Raw genomic sequence first — 23,598 nt, 5'->3', positions numbered from 1 at the left:
CCCTAACCCTAACCCTAACCCTAACCCTAACCCTAACCCTAACCCTAACCCTAACCCTAACCCTAACCCTAACCCTAACCCTAACCCTAACCCTAACCCTAACCCTAACCCTAACCCTAACCCTAACCCTAACCCTAACCCTAACCCTAACCCTAACCCTAACCCTAACCCTAACCCTAACCCTAACCCTAACCCTAACCCTAACCCTAACCCTAACCTAACCCTAACCCTAACCCTAACCCTAACCCTAACCCTAACCCTAACCCTAACCCTAACCCTAACCCTAACCCTAACCCTAACCCTAACCCTAACCCTAACCCTAACCCTAACCCTAACCCTAACCCTAACCCTAACCCTAACCCTAACCCTAACCCTAACCCTAACCCTAACCCTAACCCTAACCCTAACCCTAACCCTAACCCTAACCCTAACCCTAACCCTAACCCTAACCCTAACCCTAACCCTAACCCTAACCCTAACCCTAACCCTAACCCTAACCCTAACCCTAACCCTAACCCTAACCCTAACCCTAACCCTAACCCTAACCCTAACCCTAACCCTAACCCTAACCCTAACCCTAACCCTAACCCTAACCCTAACCCTAACCCTAACCCTAACCCTAACCCTAACCCTAACCCTAACCCTAACCCTAACCCTAACCCTAACCCTAACCCTAACCCTAACCCTAACCCTAACCCTAACCCTAACCCTAACCCTAACCCTAACCCTAACCCTAACCCTAACCCTAACCCTAACCCTAACCCTAACCCTAACCCTAACCCTAACCCTAACCCTAACCCTAACCCTAACCCTAACCCTAACCCTAACCCTAACCCTAACCCTAACCCTAACCCTAACCCTAACCCTAACCCTAACCCTAACCCTAACCCTAACCCTAACCCTAACCCTAACCCTAACCCTAACCCTAACCCTAACCCTAACCCTAACCCTAACCCTAACCCTAACCCTAACCCTAACCCTAACCCTAACCCTAACCCTAACCCTAACCCTAACCCTAACCCTAACCCTAACCCTAACCCTAACCCTAACCCTAACCCTAACCCTAACCCTAACCCTAACCCTAACCCTAACCCTAACCCTAACCCTAACCCTAACCCTAACCCTAACCCTAACCCTAACCCTAACCCTAACCCTAACCCTAACCCTAACCCTAACCCTAACCCTAACCCTAACCCTAACCCTAACCCTAACCCTAACCCTAACCCTAACCCTAACCCTAACCCTAACCCTAACCCTAACCCTAACCCTAACCCTAACCCTAACCCTAACCCTAACCCTAACCCTAACCCTAACCCTAACCCTAACCCTAACCCTAACCCTAACCCTAACCCTAACCCTAACCCTAACCCTAACCCTAACCCTAACCCTAACCCTAACCCTAACCCTAACCCTAACCCTAACCCTAACCCTAACCCTAACCCTAACCCTAACCCTAACCCTAACCCTAACCCTAACCCTAACCCTAACCCTAACCCTAACCCTAACCCTAACCCTAACCCTAACCCTAACCCTAACCCTAACCCTAACCTAACCCTAACCCTAACCCTAACCCTAACCCTAACCCTAACCCTAACCCTAACCCTAACCCTAACCCTAACCCTAACCCTAACCCTAACCCTAACCCTAACCCTAACCCTAACCCTAACCCTAACCCTAACCCTAACCCTAACCCTAACCCTAACCCTAACCCTAACCCTAACCCTAACCCTAACCCTAACCCTAACCCTAACCCTAACCCTAACCCTAACCCTAACCCTAACCCTAACCCTAACCCTAACCCTAACTACATGGGAGAAATAAGAGCGTGGAGCTCATGAATAATTTCTATTCCCTCAATATATTCTATACTGGAGAGATTTGAGAGCCACCAAAAAGTGTTCCGGTGTAAAAATGTTGCCCAATATGAACCTGGGTGTTGTTGACTTCCACCTTGACCTTTTTTGGATGTCATAGGCCCTCAACTAAATGGTCCTATTTGATGAGAGGTGTAGGGTAATTTTCAAGATTGATGCTCGCGGACGTTTTGAAAATTAGATCTGTGAACGGGTGTTTGATAATAACTCGACGGGCCCGGGCCAGGGACTCTCCACATAAAATTTTGCAGAGAATAAAAGTTCAAGAGTCAATCAATATTTTTCCTTTTCAAGTTAAAAGCTGTGAGACTTTTAAGTATTTTTCGTGTATTTATGAATATTTTTAGCATTTTGCACGGTGTGCTATGGGAGATTATTTGACAATCAAGAACATGATAAAGTCACTCTTGAGGGCGCTCTCCTAATAACAACTAGTGCTACGCTCTACGATACGCCGGTCGACACATGCCGTCTTATTTAGCGAATAAAATGGTTACTTCGAAGTGCTGACGAAAGCAGAAAGCAAGACGGTAAGTCTCATTATGTTTAGCAACTACCTAATCAAACCAAATTTTATAAACTAAGGCCAAGGACCGGGTGGTGGTAATCAGAGACAGAACGCAATCACACACACTAGCCACTCACTACTTCACTGTACACAGCACAGGTCGTTTTCGAGCTCGATAGCGCGGCCACTGTCAGTGGATCCGTGGACAGTGCCACCGCGCAGCTGCTCCACCCGGTTCAGTATCTTGAATTGGTGGACTAGGGTTTGTTGTTAAACAGACTATGAAATAAAATAATTCAGGCATGAAAACACATAGTTCAAATCAAACACACCAAAGGCAAAGCAGGGTTAAATTTGTATAGTTTTAGGTCAACTCTTATATTATTTATATAACTCTCATTCTCAACTCACAAACTTTACATTGATACTGATCAGTGATATAGAGTGGTTGGGGGAGGGGGGGGGGATGATTGGGGTTAGGGTTAGGACATTGGTCCATTTATATCGAATGCCTTTATTACAACTCTCACCAATGTATACAATTACTGCACAGCTAGGGACCAAAACTAACCTGGAGTGCATTTTGGCGACCCAAACCAAAGCCCAACCAACTCAACTCGTCGGTTACCGGTTGGTCTGAACAGCAGCATCACCGCGCTCAACCGAACACGCGAAAACGCTCAACCGATGACCAATGTTTCTGGTTGGAGGGGTCGCCAAAACGCACTCCAAGGTGGGTGTCCTAATAAAAACCGTTCAATACAATTCTCAATCTTTTATTTTATTGATTCATCATGGTGGTCAAAGTTTGCAGTAACTGTTAATTGGGCTTGAATATTGTGGCAGTCAATTAGAAATTATTGTTCTAGTTGACCTTTCTTGTAAAATTGTTTAGAAGCATTAGTAAAAAAACAAAACAAATGGAATCAGTTGTTTATCAGCACTGTGCGGTGCACCTATAGATTGCAGGTACACTTCGAAGCTATCTGCACCTCGGCAGAGGAGTGGTCACGGAGTCACTGACATTAACAACACACAGTTCCATTAAAAAGTTGACATAACGGTAATTACGCACAAGACTCTGGTACATGCCGTGGAGAATAAGAGAGTCCGAATTCCATTTAATTGTTATAAATGATTGCTGTAATGCACAATACCCCAGTTGGAAATGATTTTTATAAAGGAAAAAGATTCAATTCAATTAATTGTATACTCCATTTACCACTTTCATAACTGTTATGTATTAAAAGATAGATTTCCTTTGAAGAAATGTTTTGATCAAGGTTAAACAAGATTGTATTTGGTTGAACATTTTGAATATTTTATTTTTCCACAGATAGTCAAACAAAGGTTGAGCTATGGGTCGCTACACCGAAAAGAACTGTCGCTTTTTAGTGATGATGACACTGGCGCCAACCTTCATCGTAGTGGAGCTTGTTACTGGTAACACCACTAAGTCACTGGCCTTAGTATCGGACTCCTTCCACATGCTGTCTGACATCATTGCTTTGCTCATCGGTTTCCTTGCCATAAGAGTAAGTATAAAACAGTGTCCCATCCAGGGTTCATGGTACCCCTAGAAGCAATGCGTCGCCGTGGTCAATTAATTAGACTGCAAGACTTGCAATCTAAAGGTTGTGCCTTCGAAACCAGCAAGGCTAAACACTTAAAAAAACTAAAATTAGTGTTTCCGTCTAGTTATGAATCATAATTAATTGATTTGTACCTTTATGTCGACTTAGGAAGGCCGTGGTCTAAGCCTCGTACCATTGGCCTTAGAAGATCATTTAAAAAAAAAATTCAAGGCCTATACCCCTTGTGATTTTATCACTTTTAAATTTGTTGTTTTACCTTTTTGCAAAAATTCACCAAAATTTATGTATGGACTTGCCTGTTATGGTTGTATACATATTTGCCCCACAATTTATATAAACTTAAATGACTTGCTCTTTACATTTTGTTTTCCACATTATTTGGCAAAAAATAAATGCCTCGGCAAACTTGTCATGAATAATTCATTTTTTCCCTAAATTATTTGAATCCTTTTTAAGTTTGTTTGCCATAATTTGAACAAGACTGATTGACTTACCCCTGATGATTTTTCACAATTTTTGTCAACACTTTTATAAACCTGCTAGACTAGCCCCTTGTAATTTTTCTTTTTTCTTCATATTTTTTGGCCAAAAATAAACTGCTCGACTTATCCCCCCTAATGATTTATTCTGTTGTTTAGTCTCAATTGAATGAAACTGCTGGACTTGTAACATTTGGTCTACAAAATGATAAACCAATTTTGTTAACATTTTGTTGAAAAAAAAATAATAACTTGTGGCTAAGTTCCCCTTATGATTTGTTTAATTTTAGCTAATATTAAGTAAAAGACGGCTTGATATGACCCTTATGATTTTTTGAAAATAAATGTAGATAATTATTACAAATTAATTTGTAGATTTGTTTGGTATTAATTTCCACCAAGAGGAAATGACGAGTTAATTAAACAGGAACAATTATGGCCAACAAATCCGTCCACAGGGATTGTTTTAATTATATTTTACTTTTTATTTTATTTTTTTACGTATCATTCCAGAATTCACAATTTCCACAGTCCTCTTTTAACCCTTTTGTGTAATAATTTAAAGAAAATTTTGTTCAAAAGTTGTGAATAAACCAAAAAACTTTCACGGAAACGTTAATTACACAATCTTCTATTTACCGTCAGGTTTGACTATTGATAATCAGAAAGAACAGTTTGGCCCATTGCTTCCTTTCATCATCGTTTCGCTTCTGAATGTAGACAGAAAGTTATTGGTTAAAACTATCAGTAATAATTACTTTATTATACTTGTTAACACCACATTACACTGCAAACACCTACTTTTATTATTAATTTTCGAGTTTATAGTTATATCGTCAACTAACCGTAATATAAATAATATTGTAACAATTAAACATTAAAGAGTCAAGCCAACATCTATACAAAGGAACGACAATGTAAGAACAAAATACACTTTACATTATAGTTGATGATTGTTTTTCTTTTTTTCTTCTTGTTTTTCTTCTTGTTTTTAAATCGTCTGAATTTGAAATAAAAAGGAGCTCTGTAAAGTTAATAAGGTTTATTATTACAGTAAACTGAAGCACGTCATGTTTTTAATTTCTATTAACATGTACTTTTGCTGTACCTTTATAATTTCATGGACTATGACTGTCATCTTGTAGCATCACGAGTTTTATTTTATTCTACATTTGAATATATCTAGCCCTCTTTGACTTTTACTGTCGGTAACAACAAGAAGCTCTAACAATAAAATTATCCTGAACCACATAATCATAAACACAACACTTTTGTATTGTCTCGTATCTGACTACACAAAATGTCAATTAAGTTGAGAATTGAGCCCACTTTCATCTTTTCTTACGGTCCAAACAGCAAGTTCAAAGACCATTATTAAGCAAACTTAAATTAAGGCCAAATTATTTGACATTTTAAGTGAATATCATCAAAATTCAGAAATAAACGAACCAATCCATGCACACAAAATACAGACCGTTATGAAATAGGACGTCATAAAACCCTTTGTCGTGTTGACAAAATCCTAAAGAGATCAAATCTTTTTCCAACTCGTCTTCATCAAAAAGTCATTATATGATAAATGATGACGAATTTTAATCACAAATTTAATACTAGAAAATGAATACTTCTTTTTACCAAGGAACTACTTTGAAGACCACTATTGATCAATTAATCCCATTAACCAGGAGATCCAAAATACGCAAAAGCAATTTCACCATGATATTGTGATCACCGTTTGAAAAATTACTGTCGTCCAGTTATTGTCTCTTAAAACTGGGAAGGCTGTACAATGTACATGTAATGGTTATTTGGTTCTTATTGATTGCCTTCAAGTTCTTGTTCTCTTTGTGATTCACTACTTAAAAGACTGATGGTTTCTTCACTCAACAGGCTCGCTTATTATCTTCCGTTCTTTTGTTTTTTTCACTTGGTCTTGATTCCGGTTCTTGTTCCTGTTCGTGAATCACCTCCGCTTCCTCGGGTAAATCCTTTGATGTTGCTCCTTGCTCTTGGTCCGATTCCTTTACTTCTGATTGGACAGTGTTAGTCAGTTCTTTATCAACCGGTTCTTCTATAAATGTAACTTCTGTTTTATGTTCACCTGGTTCTTCCTCGGTCTCATGTCCTAGCTTTCCATTCTTGCTTTGGATTACGATCGTTAGTTCATGCTTTATAATACCATTGTCTTTTCCATCTTCTTGTTCATGTCCCTGGTCGTCAACATCCAGTACAAACCTGGGCATTCGTTCGTTCTGGCTTTCATTAGTTTGGCTGATAACTTCAAGCTCATCATCTGTCTGTCCATCTGACTCTTGTTTTGGGGTAGATTCCATCTTCAATAAGCTTTCATCTGATGCAGTTTGCTCCAACTCTTGATCTGATTCTTTTTGTAGATGCAACTCTTCTTTAGATTTCTGATTTTGCTCCGTTCTCGGAGGTTTTTCATCTTTAGTTCCCTGATGAATATAAAAAGGAAACATTAGAATAAAGGGTGGAATGTCTTTTTATTGTCATGAAAAGGAGCAATTTTAAACACACTTAATTTGCATATTTTAAAGTGATGTTAACATTTTGACACACTATCGAGTTTAATTGACAATAATATGCATTCTTTCTGTCCCTACCTGTATGAATTTTGAAATACGCTTAAAAATTCCCATTTGCTGTGGTGGTTTTTCCTCGTCAGGATCCTTGGGCTCTGTGGGATCCTTGGGCTCTGTGGGATCCTTGGGCTCTCTGGGTTCCTTGATTTCTCTGGGATCCTTGGGCTCTCTGGGATCCTTGGGCTCTCTGGGATCCTTGGGCTCTCTTGGATCCTTGGGCTCTCTTGGATCCTTGGTCTCTCTGGGATCTTTGGTCTCTCTGGGATCATTGGTCTCTCTGGGATCATTGGGCTCCCTGGGATCATTGGGCTCTCTGGGATCCTTTGGCTCCCTGGGATCCTTGGGCTCTCTGGATTCCTTGGGCTCTCTGGGATCCTTGGGCTCTCTTGGACCCTTGGGCTCTCTTGGATCCTTGGGCTCTCTGGGATAATTGGGCTCTCTGGGATCCTTGGGCTCTCTGGGTTCCTTGGGCTCTCTGTGATCCCTGGGCTCTCTGGGATCATTGGGCTCTCTGGGATCATTGGTCTCTCTGGGATCATTGGGCGCTCTGGGATCATTGGGCTCTCTGGGATCCTTTGGCTCCCTGGGATCCTTGGGCTCTCTGGGATCCTTGGGCTCTCTGTGATCCTTGGGCGCTCTGGGATCCTTTGGCTCTCTGGGATCATTGGGCTCCCTGTGATCATTGGGCTCTCTGGGATCCTTTGGCTCCCTGGGATCCTTGGGCTCTCTGGGATCCTTGGGCTCTCTGTGATCCTTGGGCGCTCTGGGATCCTTGGGCTCTCTGGGATCCTTGGGCTCTCTTGGATCCTTGGGCTCTCTGGGTTCATTGGGCTCTCTGGGATCCTTGGGCTCTCTGGGTTCATTGGGCTCTCTGGGATCCTTGGGCTCTCTGGGATCCTTGGGCTCTCTCGGATCCTTGGGCTCTCTGGGATCCGTGTGTTCTTTGGGCTCACTGCTGGAATCCTTTGTTTCCTTTGAACTCAAATCTAGCACGACGCTTGGTTCAGGTCCAATCTTCGGCTCCAGTTCTCTTGCGGTATCAAGTCCTTGTTCCAGATCATAACAATCGGGTAGTTCTGACTCTTGCTTCATTTCAGATTGAACGTTTGATTGCTGTTGCCGAAACATCAGCTTTGAATCTCCCAATGCTATTGACTCGTTATCAGGAAGTGATGTGGTCTGCTGCTGCTCTATGTTATCTTCTTCTTGGGGTCGACGTTCTTTCTTTGTTTCTGACTTCGTTTGTTGCTCCTTTTCAGTTCCTCCCTGTGCACCCTTCGACTGAAACATAATTTAAAACGAGTTATCAACAAAAACTCACGAAAGTTTGCATTACAAGTCCCTCTTACAAACACAGCTTTATATAGAGGCCTACCTCTGTTTCGTCTTGTTGCGTAATCAGTTTGTCTTCAATCATGTCAGCAATTCTTCGAATAAATCCACGTCGTACTGGCGTCTGTGGTCTTACATCTGGCTCGTCTTTACTCTTCCGTTCTGGTGGTACTCTTGAATTTAATCGCACTATCTCATCATTTAGCTGACCAACTTGAGTTGCAAGCTCGGCCTTGTCTTCCTTGAGAGATTGAACCCCATTCTGGAGACAGGTCTTTTCCTCACGTAGAATCCGTATGGTCTCATATAGACTCCCCTGTGTTTTCATTGTCTCTTCTATGTAAGATGAGTGGTTACTCTTCATATCTTCTATCTCAGCTCGTAAAGCAGCTATGGTGGATCTCATGTCAACCGTAATTTGATCTCTCTCCAACAGCTCGGTTTCCTGCTCCACAACTAAACCTCCGGTCTCTACCTTCAGTTCATCTGTGTGATCGGTCAGATCACTTGATTGGTTCAGAACAACAGAAACGTGTTCGTGAAGAGGGTCGAGATCTTCTAGCTTTGTACTGATAGCGATTGATTTCTCATTGGACAGTTTCAATGACTTGTCAATGATTTCGAGCCGATCCAGGGCAAAGAATCTACGAATATGTTAAAGAATAAAATATTATTCACCTTAACATCATCTTTGTATGATATATTTCTACTTACTATAGGGAACGTGTTTGTCAACGTAAACATTGTCTATTAACAAGAAACTGAGTCATGTTCAGGAGGCAATGAGACCAATAGAAACTCTGTTTGTGGTTTGCTAGATTTTCTGGATAAACTGTAAACTACTGTTTTCTGTAGCTGTTTTATAAATAAGTTTTTTGATTATCTTTATTAAAAAAAAAAAAAAAAATGTTAATGGAACTTTTCAACAGAAATAACTTACACAGATACGACGTGATTGAGTAGGCTTACCTGAATGCCATGACGTCATTCCTCAACGTCTGTATGTCACGTGGCCGAATGCCCTCTGTGTTGAGGGACGTCACAGACAGGTTTCCTTGTATGTATCGGCTTCGGATGAGGGCCATGACTCTCTAATATAATACAGAACAAAATGCAAAATAACTTTTGTTTTTAATACACAAATTAGCTAAGTCATTTACCATACCAGTTTTATTTATGGCTCCTTGCCACTTTGACGAATCAATCGTAGCTACCGTGTATAGTGCACGTAAAATAAACAAAGGACTCTTCGTGGAAGAGTATATCAAATTGTTTATGGTTATCATAACAGGCACCCTTGTTTACAGGTGTACTCGGGTTTGTGAGCTTGAATTATAAAGTTAACGTATCAAAGTTAAAATATCAAAGTTACCTTGTAGTCACTGAGCTCTTTCTTCTCGTGTATCCTTTTCTATAAAATAAAACAACACAAGAAATGAGTAAGTAGGGGAAATGATATATCAATGATGTTATCAATGGTACGAGTTGGGTTTTTGTGTGTGTAAATGAACGGTGGAGATGTTCGTGTTGAATTATCTGTTGAGCTTTACACGGTTCAGATGTGTAGCAGAAACTTTATACTGGGTTCTATGTTAATCCTTGGAAACTCTATACCGGGTTCTCTGTTAATCCTTGGAAACTCTATACCGGGTTCTCTGTTAATCCTGGTAATGCCAACAAAAAGCAACACACTGAACAAGCTCTAATGTCAAACTAATTCGTGTCACATCTTAAGCCTAGGTGACCACAATATTGGGATAACCAATACTGTGTTTATGTATTAATTAATGTTATAAATAATTACCACCGCAGTTGTTACAGCGCATGATATAATCCAGTGTAAATGTTTGTCAACCGATTAAACTTATTAATTTTGGTTTTTACCCATACACCGATGCTTGTAGTAAGCACTTTATACTCAACACTTGAACTTACGCGATTAGACTTACCCGGTTGATGACTTTTCGTTTTGCACATTTCAACCATATCCCAATTATGTATCGTAGAAAACGGAAGATACTCTTGATAGATGGGATAAGGTTAAAGGGTGGTGGTAGAGTACCCACTGGGTGCAGAAATGTCACCCACAGTGCTGCACGGTGAAATTTCCACTCCGTATCAGCGTGTTCCTAATGTGGATACCATAAACAGGGTTTTAACACAATGCGTCAGATCAGAAATTTCAACTACTGGGGGCTTGCTCAAAAACAATTAGCGTCCGTTAAGGCGCAGATACCGGTTCCACGTTGGGAAATGCTTCAAGCAAAGTATAAACTGTTTATATATATAAGTGACGCTAACAGCTTGGTTGATGTTAGAAAAAGAATAATCGTTCACTTATATTTTAACGAAATATCACTGATTTTTGTCCGCAATAACACACTTGTTGAAATCATAGAGCAAGTTCCGTCGGGAGTCTGAAGTTGACTGAATCAAATGTACCTATTTTATGTCAACTGAACACTGCTTATTTGACTATAGGTCCAACTGGATCAACCTAGCCTTGTGACACTATATATCAAGTCAAAATGACAAGTTAAAAAGGCAGTTAAACTGCAGCTTGATATTCCATGTAACATTCATCAAAATAATGACTGGCAGAATTTGTTCAATACCAGACTAATTTATCTTTTGCAATGAAACATCAGCACCCAAACTTCCCAATAGCTTGTCAGGTAGGTGACTTTTAGACTGAACATCCTGACATCAGACTTCGAAGCTCGTGAATTACGCCAGAGAGTGGCCTTGAGCCTATATCAAGCTCATGACGGTCACGTGACACTGACGTGATACTGACGTGATATTGAACGTACACGTTTACATACAAACATCATTTATATCCACGTATAAGTACTTTAGTACACGTACATTGTAACCAATTTTAGGACTGGGTCTGTTCAACCAATACCTGTATGTCCCTCTTCTTGCGGAAAAGGAGAGGGGATCAGTCTGACTCTTACCTCGACGAGATTGTACGTGTTCGACAACATACCGATGAGTGCGTTTAGAAGGACAAGAACAGCAGCAATGTGGTAGAGTAGAAAAAGAGTTGTACCAACTGACTCGGCCAACGAGTATTGAGCAGGAAGAACGAGGACATCAAGCTCTATGTTGCCATATAAAGACCAATATAGATCGATTACACTGGCTCCCAATCTGTAGCAGATAATATAGGGAGCGATAATTACTTCAAAGTATCAATGCGTTCACCGTAGATTTAGTAAATATTCACCACCGTTCAGTTCACCTCAGGATGAGGCAACTTTTGGTCACTGTCACACTCCTTTCTCGATTGTCACACATGCCCCCTTCCATTACTGACAACAAGCTGAGCTTGAAATGGAACTTTGAAATAAGTGGGCAGGCCTGGGGTGGTGTTTAAGTAGGGCCTACTTGTTGTCTTTTAATAGACCAGTGATTGAGATAGTTCATGTGGTTGTCAAATGGCGTGATCGTGAGCCCTACCCCTTTATGTTGTATACTAGACTAAATAACAAGCCAGGAACTTTATGAACGAGTGAGGAGGGAGGTTTGACAGCGTTTAATATATCCATGCATTACTCACGATGAGAATCCAACTAGGTTCGCGCAGTCATCAGGTCCTCCTCCATCGCCGTAACATGTCCGCTCTGCTGATGTTGCCGAAGTCCTGTAAGTCTGGTAAAGACCAATGGCGAAGGCAAGCCAGACAATTATGAAGATGGCAATAAACTTCAGAAAGTCTGCTGTCATGGCCCCGAGAGAGATTCGCAATGGCCCAACTGAATCGCTGACAAGCAGCATGTTCATTAGACGCAGGAATGAAACAGTAACTGTCACTCCAAACAACGCTTTGGCAACAATGACTGGGTGGAATGCGTCGTACTCTAGTGTATCTTGCTGTGCAGGAGAAAGTGGCGAGTCTGTTGCTGCTTGGGACAGATTACTGTCAGTGAGACTACAACCAGAAAGTACACCTGATATGACCACATTCACCCCCTCTACGACAGACTCATTCAGCTGTCCATGAAGACTTTTTAAGGCCAATGTCACGTGGGTTTGCAAATCTGAGTAAGAATCGTTGTTGAGGAATGTACCGTTAACTTCACGTTTTGGACGGCTGACCAGGACGCTCGGTGTAAGCTGTAAAGAAAACATCGGTCTAAGTTATTGGCAAAGTATTGTACGTTAAAATCGGATACGTTATTTGTTCATTTTGTTCTTATTATAATGGGGGGGGGGGGGGGGTAGGGTTGAGGGCAGCAATGCTTGGCGTCGCTTTGAAATGACGGATGAAATACTTACAGAGACACGTCCATTCCACTGGAGGAAGAATACAGCGAGGTATAGCATAATGATGACTGCTTCGTGAAGATTTGCACTGTCCGTCAGATAATTCATAGCTCCCTTCTTCATGAGAATCTTCATATGTAACCACATCAAACCTGATTTAAAGGGGACAAATAGTTTTACAATTAATTCCTGACTGCGGTTTACCTTGAGTACCAACACTACACCTACAATGCACCAGGAAACGTGGTGTACACCGGTGTTAGGGCCGGTGAAGCACTCAGATATTGAATGAAACTTTTATTTTGAATGAAGTGTTGGAAACAAAGATGTTAATGGTGTTTGTTTTGTTGCTTTTATGTATAAGGCATAATTGTTTGAAAAACACGAGACTAGTGTTCGTGAAAGGTGGAAATGTTTTTGAAAAAGTGAATGGTCTGGACACGTGCCGGATTCAGTCGGTACATAATCTACTATGACTTGCCGATAATCCAAATAAATATGAGCCACTCCAGAGTTGTTGCAGCCCGGGGCCATTTGTCTCTGTCCATAACGGTGATTGCAACAATAAAGGCTAAAAATGTAATGCCAGACGCAGACTTCATCAGCATCATCACATACCTGCCACAAAAATAATAATACAAATATAACTGTTACTTTTAAAGAAGAACAAAATACTAAAATTTAACTTTAACAAGCTCTAAACTTTTCCTGAAACCACACAGGAGACGTATCTACCATTAATGTACTTATAGTGTATTAATATTTTTTTTTTTTTAAGGGAAACATATGTTTACAATTTCACGCCGTCCACTCCACCGCTGTTCAGAGCTCTACATCGAGTGCCAATTAGTTTTGCGCATGCGCGAGATTTTCAGAAAGTCCAACATGAGATGAATTATTCATAGCAGTGACCCCATCGCTGTTTTGTGCATGTTTCTATGACTTTAAAAGCGAGACCGAATGACGTCAACGTTGAGTTTTGTTAGACTGTTGTGAGTAAAATTGAATTTCCCTGATATTAAAACAATGTTTGTTGTAGAGGAAAATTATTATTTTATCAAATTATTCCGTTTATATAGCAGCAAACCCTCTCTGGAATTATCAAAATCAGTGGGATTCCACCGACGTTTTTCTGACGCGGCCTACATGTTTCACATACAAACTTAACAAACGCATACACTGCACAATGTTTATACAATGTGCACACGTCACAAAAAGCGCAATTGCCCAATGCTTGTGTACATTACCCTTGATAAAAATTCTTCACCAGAACGTCGTCATGTGTTACAAAAATAAACAGGGAATTGTTTTCAAAGGGTTTGCTTTCTCAATTTTGAGTGGAAAACATCAGTTGTTTTATATTTCTTACGTGTGAGGTCTATTTCTCAACAAGAAAATTCACATTACGTAGATTTTGAAGGATCAATTCGACTCAAAATCCGACCATCGCAACTAACTTCATTGCATATTCATGTTTAGTTTTCCATCTTGGCTTTTAATTGGTCAAAAATCGCGATGACCCCCAGATCGTTTTCAACGGTTGAAAGGCTATGTTTTGTTTACGATTTTGACTCAAGAGGGCGCTCGTCAACAATTGCCCACATGCGCAAAACTAACTGTCAGCGAGTAAGCAGCGGTGACTCATAGTGAGTGAACAAGGAGATACAATTAAAGACAGGATTTAAGGTTTTTGAGTTATTTTTATGACCAAGTTATGAAGGTGTTGCGGTGCACCCATCTCACCCACTGTCGGAGACACGGGGCAAACCCATGCCTTCCACTAAATTATAAGAAGTGCACTGGGTTATGTTATACACAACGCACATGACCCTGTATGGTGTTACCGCAAACCAAATTATACACCCTGTATCCCATTCAAAACGATGGAGTAATAAAACGTATTGAATTGAAAAATACTAGGACTCGAACCCCACATTCTGCTATTTACAAACACCAAGGTTTGATTCCAGTGCACTTGACTGAAAATTGTTATTATTTTTGATGTGAGACATCGAAATAAGAAACTGGACAATGGAGGGAAAAATGTAAGATGTCGTTGTATCTTAGGCTGTGGGTTAATCCCATGGAGCTATGTCAATATATATATAGCTGTACGGTTAATCTTCAGTAGATGGCCTACATTGAAAACTCTTTGTGAGGTATGTTCCCTAAACAATGTAGCCAACAATATTAGGCGTGATTGATTGTACTGTTAAAGTATTACACTTACGGCAGTCGGGCGAATTTAACCACCTTCGGGAACGGGAAGAAAATGTAGAGCAGGGAAATGATTGGGTATCCCAACATTACGAAAAGTGTGAGCAGGATCTGGTAGATTACACCCTTCTCGTTCCAGCTCAGAAGGTTCTGGTAGAACTGCGCAATGATTGCCTTCTGAGAATGAGGGTGAGCTATGAACTGAAAAGAACAACAGGAGCGAAGACGATGTATAAACTATACAAGAAGAATATTGGGAACGAGGATGAGCTATGAACTCAGAAGAACAATAATATGAGAACGAAGATGAGCTATGAACTAATAGAAAGCAATTGGAAGTTGAGCATTTCTTATGCAATGTAATGTGTTGAAACAGTTTTGTTGAAGCATTTTCAAACACGACTTTAAAATCCATTAATATTATGTGTTGGATGAGAAATCCAGTCAACAAACTGGTTTGATAAAATAGTTCACAACAATTGGGCGAGCTTTGCCAAGTTCAGTTTGTACCCATAATTATCTTTTGAATTATTCATGGACACCCGGAGGGTTGACAATGTCTTTTCTTCTGACATGTATTTGCATAATAGTCTTAATGTGGCCATACCTCCTTCTGCTGGTACTTTATGGCTTCAAACACCTTGGACAATGGGTGCTGCTTTCCCTCCATGTTTCTGTACTGGTCAGTGTTATGGTACTGGAACAGCCCAAGAATCTGTATTAATCATACAGCAATAACATCCAAGTAGGAATCTTATTACAAGAACAACAATGATATGTAATTGACAAACTCATTAGTTATATCATCTGCATTATTAGGTAAACTTTGGTTGCGAGGTTTTCAAAACATGCTTCGTTTAACATAAGTCGTTTACCTCTTCAGTGGAGCTGGACTGTCCGAGCATCTCTCCTGCAAACACCTCGATTCCTCTTGACATCTCTTCATATTCGGCCCCAAAGTCTTCCCAAAGATTACTCAGAGTCTTGAGCTTCTTGCCCATCTCAAAGGCGTGGCCAAAGACGTCGGTCTGTGTTGCCAAAATGTAGGCAGGTTGAGAGAGTGCACGGTAGATGTTAAGGAAAGAGGTAGCCTGGGTGAGTGTCACATCACCAACTGCAGAGATGTTCGGTTCACAGAGTGTAGCACCGAGCTTCACTAGAAGCTGTTGAAAGAAAACCACACACAAAATGTTCTCAATCGTTCTCCATTTATTTTTTAATGGCTCACCTCTACATTTGGGGTCCAAAAATCAGAAACGTTTTCTGAACTATAAACACATTGTCCAAACGTCATATATGACGACATCTCTATTACTATAAATGCTGTTGTCAAAATAAAATTAGTTATCCGGAAAGACAATTGTATGTATTAAACAGTAGCTTAACTATTTCAAACTGTTTTGTAGCTGTTTGATTGATGGGCTATTCGTATGTTTTACCTGCGTGTGCAGTTTAATGTGAACATAGACTTTATCGTACAGTGGGCCTAACGTGCATTTTATGTTGTACCCGCCTGTTTCCAATAATTGTGTCCACCGTGTGATGTTTTGAATCCATCCAGAAAAAAATTTCCCATCTTGGAAGCAACCATTGTTCAAAAGAAGTGGTCTCGACATGTTTTAAATTTAACTATTATACTCTAGTCTGTGTTGCGTTCCACCAAGGCCAAGTCAGTTTGACTAAGCTCCAAAGGGTGCATTAGTTTCCTTTCATAATTAAAGTGAACCAAAGGGAACATGTCTCGGTGCACTGAACAAAACTTATTGACGCACAAACCTTAAAGTTTGACCTCACAAGAATAATGATTGACAAAGTACCCTGAATATTTATTTCAATCTGAGAATTAACAGTCAATAGTTTCTGTACATTCCCCAGACGGAACGGGATGGATTGTATCATATAAGCAAGTCATAGCAAAACCACATTTAGTGCTCAACAAAATAGTTATTACTTTTCCCCGTCCTTCCAGATAGTTCATTCCCCTTGACCATCATAACTGTCTTTGACTTAAATTTATTAATGTGTTTATCATTCTCCTTTTTTTTTAAACTAATAATTTGGAAATAAATGTCGATTGAACTTAAATCCATTCATTCAATTGAATTAAATTGAATAAAACTTATAATAAACACAACGCCAAACTTATTGTTAGCCTATATTACATTATGTGTTTGCAGTGTCTAGTTTACAGTCTTGACCTCCATACAGCAATGATATGATATCATATCATCAGGCATGTGGAACCCATCGATGTAACTTAGGGTTTATACAATTTAGTTTAGTTAAAACTAGTCATTCATCCCCGTCTCACTGTTTGAGTTATAATAACAAGTTATTATACAAGCGCATACTTCTTTACATTAGTGCCCGGTTCAATAACGTTTTTAGTTCTTTCTCAGCGCCTTGGGCTGCCATGGCGCTCCGAGGGCTTTTCAAACACATTGTCAACCACTTGATTCGAACCCAAATTCCCATGACTTAACCACCGGAACTTGAATTCAATGCTCCAAACCGCTCACCCAGGACACCCTTTCAGTTTACAGGGTTATAACTCTTTGAAACACCATTTGTAACACTTTAGGTACCTGTACTGTATTGAAGTTATTCCGCTGAGCGGCTAGTACAAGAGGTGTAACAGCCGGGTGATAGTCATCGTTGTCGCAGTTGGAATTTAACACAGACTCGCATAATTCCTGTTCAAAAATGACAGTCCACATCATTTATGTATTGATTTATATTGCACCAATTCAATAAAATGTACACAAGCGCTCGACAAAATAATTAGACAGTGATTAAAAAGCTTTACATTATAAGTAAAGACGAACATGTTCCCCTAAAACAAACACCTGTTTTATACCTTCATGAGGTCATCTCACGTATGAAGCGCTTAAATCTTTCCGTCTACTTAAAAGAAATACACAAATTTTTGGGTTGAGTCTGCTAAAAAGAGCTTCCTTAATGGTAATGTACATGTATAAAGTTTGTGCCTATTTTGTTGCTAATTTTTGCAGTAGCACTTATTACTTAGCGAGAAGGGCCGCATGAAACATTACAATGTCAAAACGAGTGGGTCTTCAGCTTCTATCGTTGGACCAAACCTATTTGTTACTTATTTATTATTTCGTTTGCTTTAATTCTTCCAATACTTGTTGTATATACACTGCAGGAGCTAGGATGTTAAAAATTGACACTGTTGGTTTCATATAAATATTACATACAACACGGGGTATTGTTATTAAAAATAATATGCAAACACAATTACATTGGTGTTTTTCTAACAAGTGTTACGTTGTGTTCTTTTTAGTATTTAAAATGACAACATCCATGGTTTTTACTCACAAAAAATCGTGCAAAATATACATTGACCTTTGACCTTTGCGTGTGACCTTTCATGGTCCTCGCTAAGTTTTGTGTTCTTCAAATTACGCCAAAATAATGCCTAAGGTGTTTTGCCTAGTAAAATACTCACAAAGAACTTAGTATCCTTGAGCAAGAAACTTAATCTTTAAGTCCTTCAGTGGGGCATAAGTATAGAACACTTGAAGTGGAAGAGTATGCCAATGGGTTAACCTTGGTGTTTCTGCTTCACAAAGCAAACAAATTTGTTTACAGGGCACAATTTCATAGAGCTGCTGCTAAGCACAAAAATTTGCTCAGCCTGACATTTCTTCCTTGATAAAAACAGGATTACCAAGAACCACATTTTCACGTGATTTTCAGGCAAGCAAACCTTAGCTGGATACCATTAATAAGCAACTATTACGCAACAAATGGAAATTTGGTTGTTAACCCTGTTTTAACCAAGGAAGAAATGTCATGCTCAGCCAGTTTTTGTGCTTATCAGCTCTATGAAATTGGGGCCAGGACTGTGTCCTTTGACTTGCAAGCTGTAGCAGTGAAACTGTCTTCATAATGAAGCTCCTCCGGAACTAAGTCAAGCGGAGGGATAGCAGTCCGATGATAAACAGAAATGTGTGGCATAAAATATCCAGGAAAAAAATCTGCATGTGCATTTGTTTGCTCGTCATTTATGTTCAACGATCAGCATGTAATTGCCAATTTAGACCACCCTTATTGAATGGTTATGATTGTATTTGCTCAAATTACACAAAATTATCCTTCGGGTGAGTTTTTTTCTTCTTAATTTGTTTTCTATAATGATAACTATGCTAAAAAAAAAATTCAATTTAATTCCGGACTGAACAAAGTAATATGGAGCAGAACTTTAACCACGCGCCCTCACAGTAAATGTGCCGGCACTCCTCGTACTAAGCCATCTAGCTCAAACGATTGCCGTTTCCCTACCTCAATATTTCCAAGTGCTAGTCAGAAGTCAGCTTCCTCTTTTGCGCATCAAATAATGAAAATGGTATTTACGTACCTTTCGTGTTTCAAGATAGCGACATATCGCCTCTACTGCATCACCAAACTCTACATCGATGGCTCTAATCAAAGCGTCTCCAACTGGTATATCATGACTTAGCAGAACATTAATAACATCTGTACAGGATCAAAATTTACTCCTTGTTACTTCTACTTCGGCGCTGTATTGTTAGTAGTGCACACACAATGTGCTTATTCAAGGCAGCACACAGAGACAAACACTACACAAGCTTAACATAATTTATAAATAAACTCATGACTACAAGACATAACAGTGATAAATTTGTAAACTGTAAAATTTATTATTAAAAGAGGGGAGTTGTCAACACGAATTTTATAATTCTTTCTGAACTGTGTGTTAAGTAAAAATGGACTATTAAATCACAATGGGGTTAGGATTTGTTGGATATTTGTTTTAGCTTTGGCAGTATTTATTTCTTCTTGTTTAATTTGGCTGCGGTACCCTATTAATGTACGGTACTAAGTGGTACTGCTTTCAATCATAATAACAGTACAGTATTTTGTTTAAAGAACCATCGTAACCTACCAGTAAAACCATCAGTAATGGCATCTGCATAGAGTGTGACACCATCATCAGTTCTCCAATCCCGTAACCAGCCATATTGAACCCAATCTGTAAGCAACTCATCAAGTCGTAACCCATTGCCAGTCTGCGTTACTCTCTTCACCTCTTCATATCGTTCCCTATCGGCACTAACTTCCATAGCTACCTCGACAACTGGCTGCTCGTGGTTCATACATAAATCTCCGTTTCCATGATTTTCTAAGCTTGGTACTATGGGAACACATTTTACCATAACATCCAGTTCGTAACCTTCGTTGTCCATTTTCCTACCTAATGTTCTTGGTGACCATAAACTAGACTTAACGTGTGACTAGTTGTTAAGGTCGTCCCGTTATGGCCCTTCACTTGGAACGTGGGTCGGTGCACCTCAGTCTATAAGATGTACCTCTATCTTAGCAGGCGTATTTAGTTATGAAAGGAACCAAAAACAACGTAGCATTCCAAAACCACTGGGTTACGAGGAGTAATCTGTGGTCACAGAAAAAAAAACTCCGATCCTTTTGTTGTTGTCCATTTGCCTTTAGCAAATCACCCATGTGTGAAAGCTTTTCACTAGACGTATTCAGTAATATTAAGTTCACAATACTTTAAGAAGAAAAATCAAAGCAAACAATTCAGCACTATACCAATAGGCAAGGGCGTTAAAGCATTCAGTTAGTGCCGTCACAATCTTTTACAATTAAACTAAGAATAAACCAACATTGACATTTTTATTGGTTCTTGTATATATAGTACCACAACCCTCTTCTGTAATAAAATATCGCCTATTATTAGAACAAAAAAAAAATAATAATAATAATAATAATAATGATCACGACTTGTGATGCGCACGTCCGTATCCACTCTGCTGGGTGTTCAAGGAGCAGAACTGATAACAGTTTTGCCAAAAGCATCTACAACTACGGGTTAAAAGCCATGCAAATGTAGGATAGACCTTAAAAACATTCATTCATTCATTCATTCAGTTAATCAATTAGTCAATAATAATATCATGTATTTCCACATTCACATTGGCCAACGTCTAGCACTATATAGTCATTTAAGTCAATTCAATTCAATAATTTATTTCAATGATGTAGATCAATACAACAATGCCGGTTATATCGAAAAAGAAAAAAAATTATGTTATGAGGTAAGATACTAACAAATCAAAAGAAACCATACACAATTCATACAGTTATACTGCTCTAGAGAAAATACAGTTAGAATGTAATTAAATGCCGAGGCCTGTTGTTCACAACTACGATAAACTATGTAATCAGTTATTCTTCTATGATACAGGGTAAAGCGATATGTTTTTGTTTCCTTAACTATGAATATCCAAATATTTAGTACAACCAAGGTATACGGTTACGTGGACGAGGACAATAACACAGACAATACAAGTGTCAAACAAGGCCAATAATTATATAAGTTTTTTAATATGAGTTGGGAAACTGAGCTTTTTTATTTTATTTTTTATAACAAAGACTGAAAGAGGGTGACTATGTAAAAGTTCATAATACTTATTATAAACTATTCCAGTATGATATGCCTCCATGAAGAACACTATTTTTCTCTAAAGCTTTTTTTTAAATACGCATGCATGTTGTACATAAGGAAAACAGGAGGTTGCAATGAGTGTGTATCGTGTATGAACTGAAAACCATGTTGACCCCAGTGAAGGCGCTTTAGGATACCGGCAGCGCAATGTTTTGTATTATGAACACATGGAAACATCGTCTTCTTTAAAGTGTGTATGTTAACTGGGTGTCTTTCTCGACGATTCGCACAATAAATTAACGATTTATAGAACATGCTAACCAATTACCTCTACATATTAATTTACAACAAAACGGAAACTGAAATACATGAGAAACGTAGTAACAATAATAGGCGACTGTATAAACATGTGAGATAAACGCGTAAACTGCACGGTCGGAATAGTTTCGACAGAATTTCAGTATACCTTCTGTCTCGTATCAAGATTTAGTAAGTATATTATTCTACAAATTATTCTGTTTTACAATGAGGAAGACGCTTAATTCAAATAAACATTGTATGTAAGTAACTAATACTATAGTGTAATATGCTTTAAAATAAAATTATCCCGAAGCGTGTGAAAATCCTAGTTAAAAGTCACCTGGAAGTGGTATTTTGTCAAAATAAAACTTTTGTCACTTAAATAATGTGTTTTGATGAGTGGAATATGAATAAACAATTAACTAAGGTTTTACAAAATTAGTTCCTATACGTTATTTACAAATTTGAAAATAAGCCTGATCCGAGAGGGCGCTGTTTGTGACGGCAATCGAGGCGCGATGAATCGCATGCAGTGCCAACACACGATAGTGACGCTTAGCCAAAGCTAAAAACATGCCCTCAAAGTTGAAACAATGCCTGATTGTTTTCACGTTAGGCAAATGCTCCTTTAGGTTCGTTACGTCTTTCAGGTACCTTCTTCGACTTCCCCACTAGCTGGAAAAATTGTTGGGAAGGCGTCATGTTTTAAGAAAGAACTTTCTCTTCATGTCAAAATAGTGTATTCCGGATTCTCGAAGCACGACGCTCGTGACGGCTCGAAGTGTTTGCTGCACAGCGCTGGTTAAGACTTGCAAACTGACCCCATCTTTAGTTGTTTTGCTGCATCCAGCAGCAAAAATACCTGGTCGACATTGCCGGAAAAATGCAACAAAAAAAACTTTTTCGAAACGTACAAACTCACGTCTAGGACTTGAATGTACTTGCACGTACGTGTGTTCGATGTTCGATCGAGGCAAAGTCTGCCTCAATTGACGTCAAAGGGGTAGGCGGAGTCACCCCCACACAACTTTATTTATTTGGTTAAACATATAAATCGTTAAAAATAATTACTAAAAAAATTATTTTATTGTTCAGAAACATACTCTAATGTTTGAAGAAGAAAACATTATGTTTCCAGGCAAAAGGTATTAATGGTTGTATAAAATGTACATATCAATACCACACTACACTCATTAAGTTGTTTATTTTGTTTGTGTTTCATATCATGCTGTATTTTGTGTGAGCGTTTCTTCTATTTTGTTTGATAAACGCTTCACAAGTCCTAAGCGTTGAGGTTTGTTACCCCCTGCTTCTATTTGTTGAGTCTCTTGCCCTGCACCCAAGTCTTTCATTTGCTCTTCGTCAACTGTTAAAGGCATTTCACTCGACCCTTGCAAAACCGGTGCATCACTGTGCTAGATTTCATCTGATTCCCTCTTTCTTGACATAACCTCTTGCTGTTTTGTATAACTTGTTGAGTCATCGACTTGCTAAAAATAAAAATAAAATAAAAGGTGGGTTATGTAACCAAAATGAACTTGATTTCAACGAAAGTGTTTTCCTACTCGTAAATTATGTCCCATTTAGGGTTTTAGAGTGTTCTGTTTGTTTAAGGTCCTGTTTTTGCACTTATAATTTTCCCACAGACGGTGACACATAAGTCTTTCGTATTCCCCTATGGAGACCCGTTGTTTTCCCTTTTTTGTTTTGTCATTGGTCTTCTAAGGTACAAAAAATAGGCACACATTTCATACCTCGTTCAAAACTTCGCCAATATTTTTTTTAAGCCGTGCTGCGAGACTAAACCAATCTGGCTTCGGTAAAGTATCATCTTTTCGTCGTTGGTGTTGTTTCTAGTGATTCGTCGAGTTCCTTCTGGTCATTGTGGGTTGTTTTTACAAGTTGGATTCGCAAGTTGATAATTAAAATGGCAGTAAATCTTACAAGAGAAATAAGGTAGGAATGTG

The 23,598-nt window shown here is 39.3% G+C and overlaps 1 protein-coding gene and 1 long non-coding RNA gene across 2 annotated transcripts; one reads left to right on the top strand and one right to left on the bottom strand.

The window, feature by feature from the left end:
• The first annotated feature begins 2,322 nt into the window (after positions 1–2,322).
• LOC117303796 lies at positions 2,323–8,907 on the top strand. Its single transcript, XR_004520543.1, has 3 exons — positions 2,323–2,404; positions 3,719–3,917; positions 8,828–8,907. It is a non-coding gene; the product is annotated as an uncharacterized LOC117303796 (long non-coding RNA).
• Positions 4,903–20,603, bottom strand: LOC117303795 (short transient receptor potential channel 4-like). The gene is made up of 16 exons (XM_033788157.1): positions 19,811–20,603; positions 19,262–19,380; positions 17,466–17,573; positions 15,756–16,043; positions 15,488–15,595; positions 14,894–15,081; positions 13,145–13,281; positions 12,676–12,815; positions 11,957–12,513; positions 11,352–11,547; positions 10,341–10,520; positions 9,764–9,802; positions 9,361–9,482; positions 8,435–9,035; positions 7,081–8,340; positions 4,903–6,912 (listed from the first exon to the last, which is right to left on the bottom strand). Exons 1-16 carry the CDS (start codon positions 20,109–20,111, stop codon positions 6,340–6,342), a joined length of 4,917 nt encoding a protein of 1,638 aa, XP_033644048.1. The 5' UTR covers positions 20,112–20,603; the 3' UTR covers positions 4,903–6,339.
• Between the last annotated feature and the right edge of the window lie 2,995 nt (positions 20,604–23,598).

Source organism: Asterias rubens, chromosome 20 (genome assembly GCF_902459465.1).
Source record: "Asterias rubens chromosome 20, eAstRub1.3, whole genome shotgun sequence".
Classification (NCBI taxonomy): domain Eukaryota; kingdom Metazoa; phylum Echinodermata; class Asteroidea; order Forcipulatida; family Asteriidae; genus Asterias; species Asterias rubens.
Note: the sequence above shows the minus strand (reverse complement) of the source record. Positions and strands in the feature narration are given on the sequence as shown.

What these genes read in the sequence shown, in the direction of transcription:
- LOC117303795 (XM_033788157.1), bottom strand. Translation starts at nt 20,111, where the DNA reads ATGGACAACGAAGGTTACGAACTGGATGTTATGGTAAAATGTGTTCCC. An exon ending in GTTAAATTCGCCCGACTGCC is followed by an intron (nt 13,282 to 14,893) that starts GTAAGTGTAATA and finishes TTTTTGTGGCAG; the next exon opens with GTATGTGATGATGCTGATGA. An exon ending in AACCTAGTTGGATTCTCATC is followed by an intron (nt 11,548 to 11,956) that starts GTGAGTAATGCA and finishes TATCTGCTACAG; the next exon opens with ATTGGGAGCCAGTGTAATCG.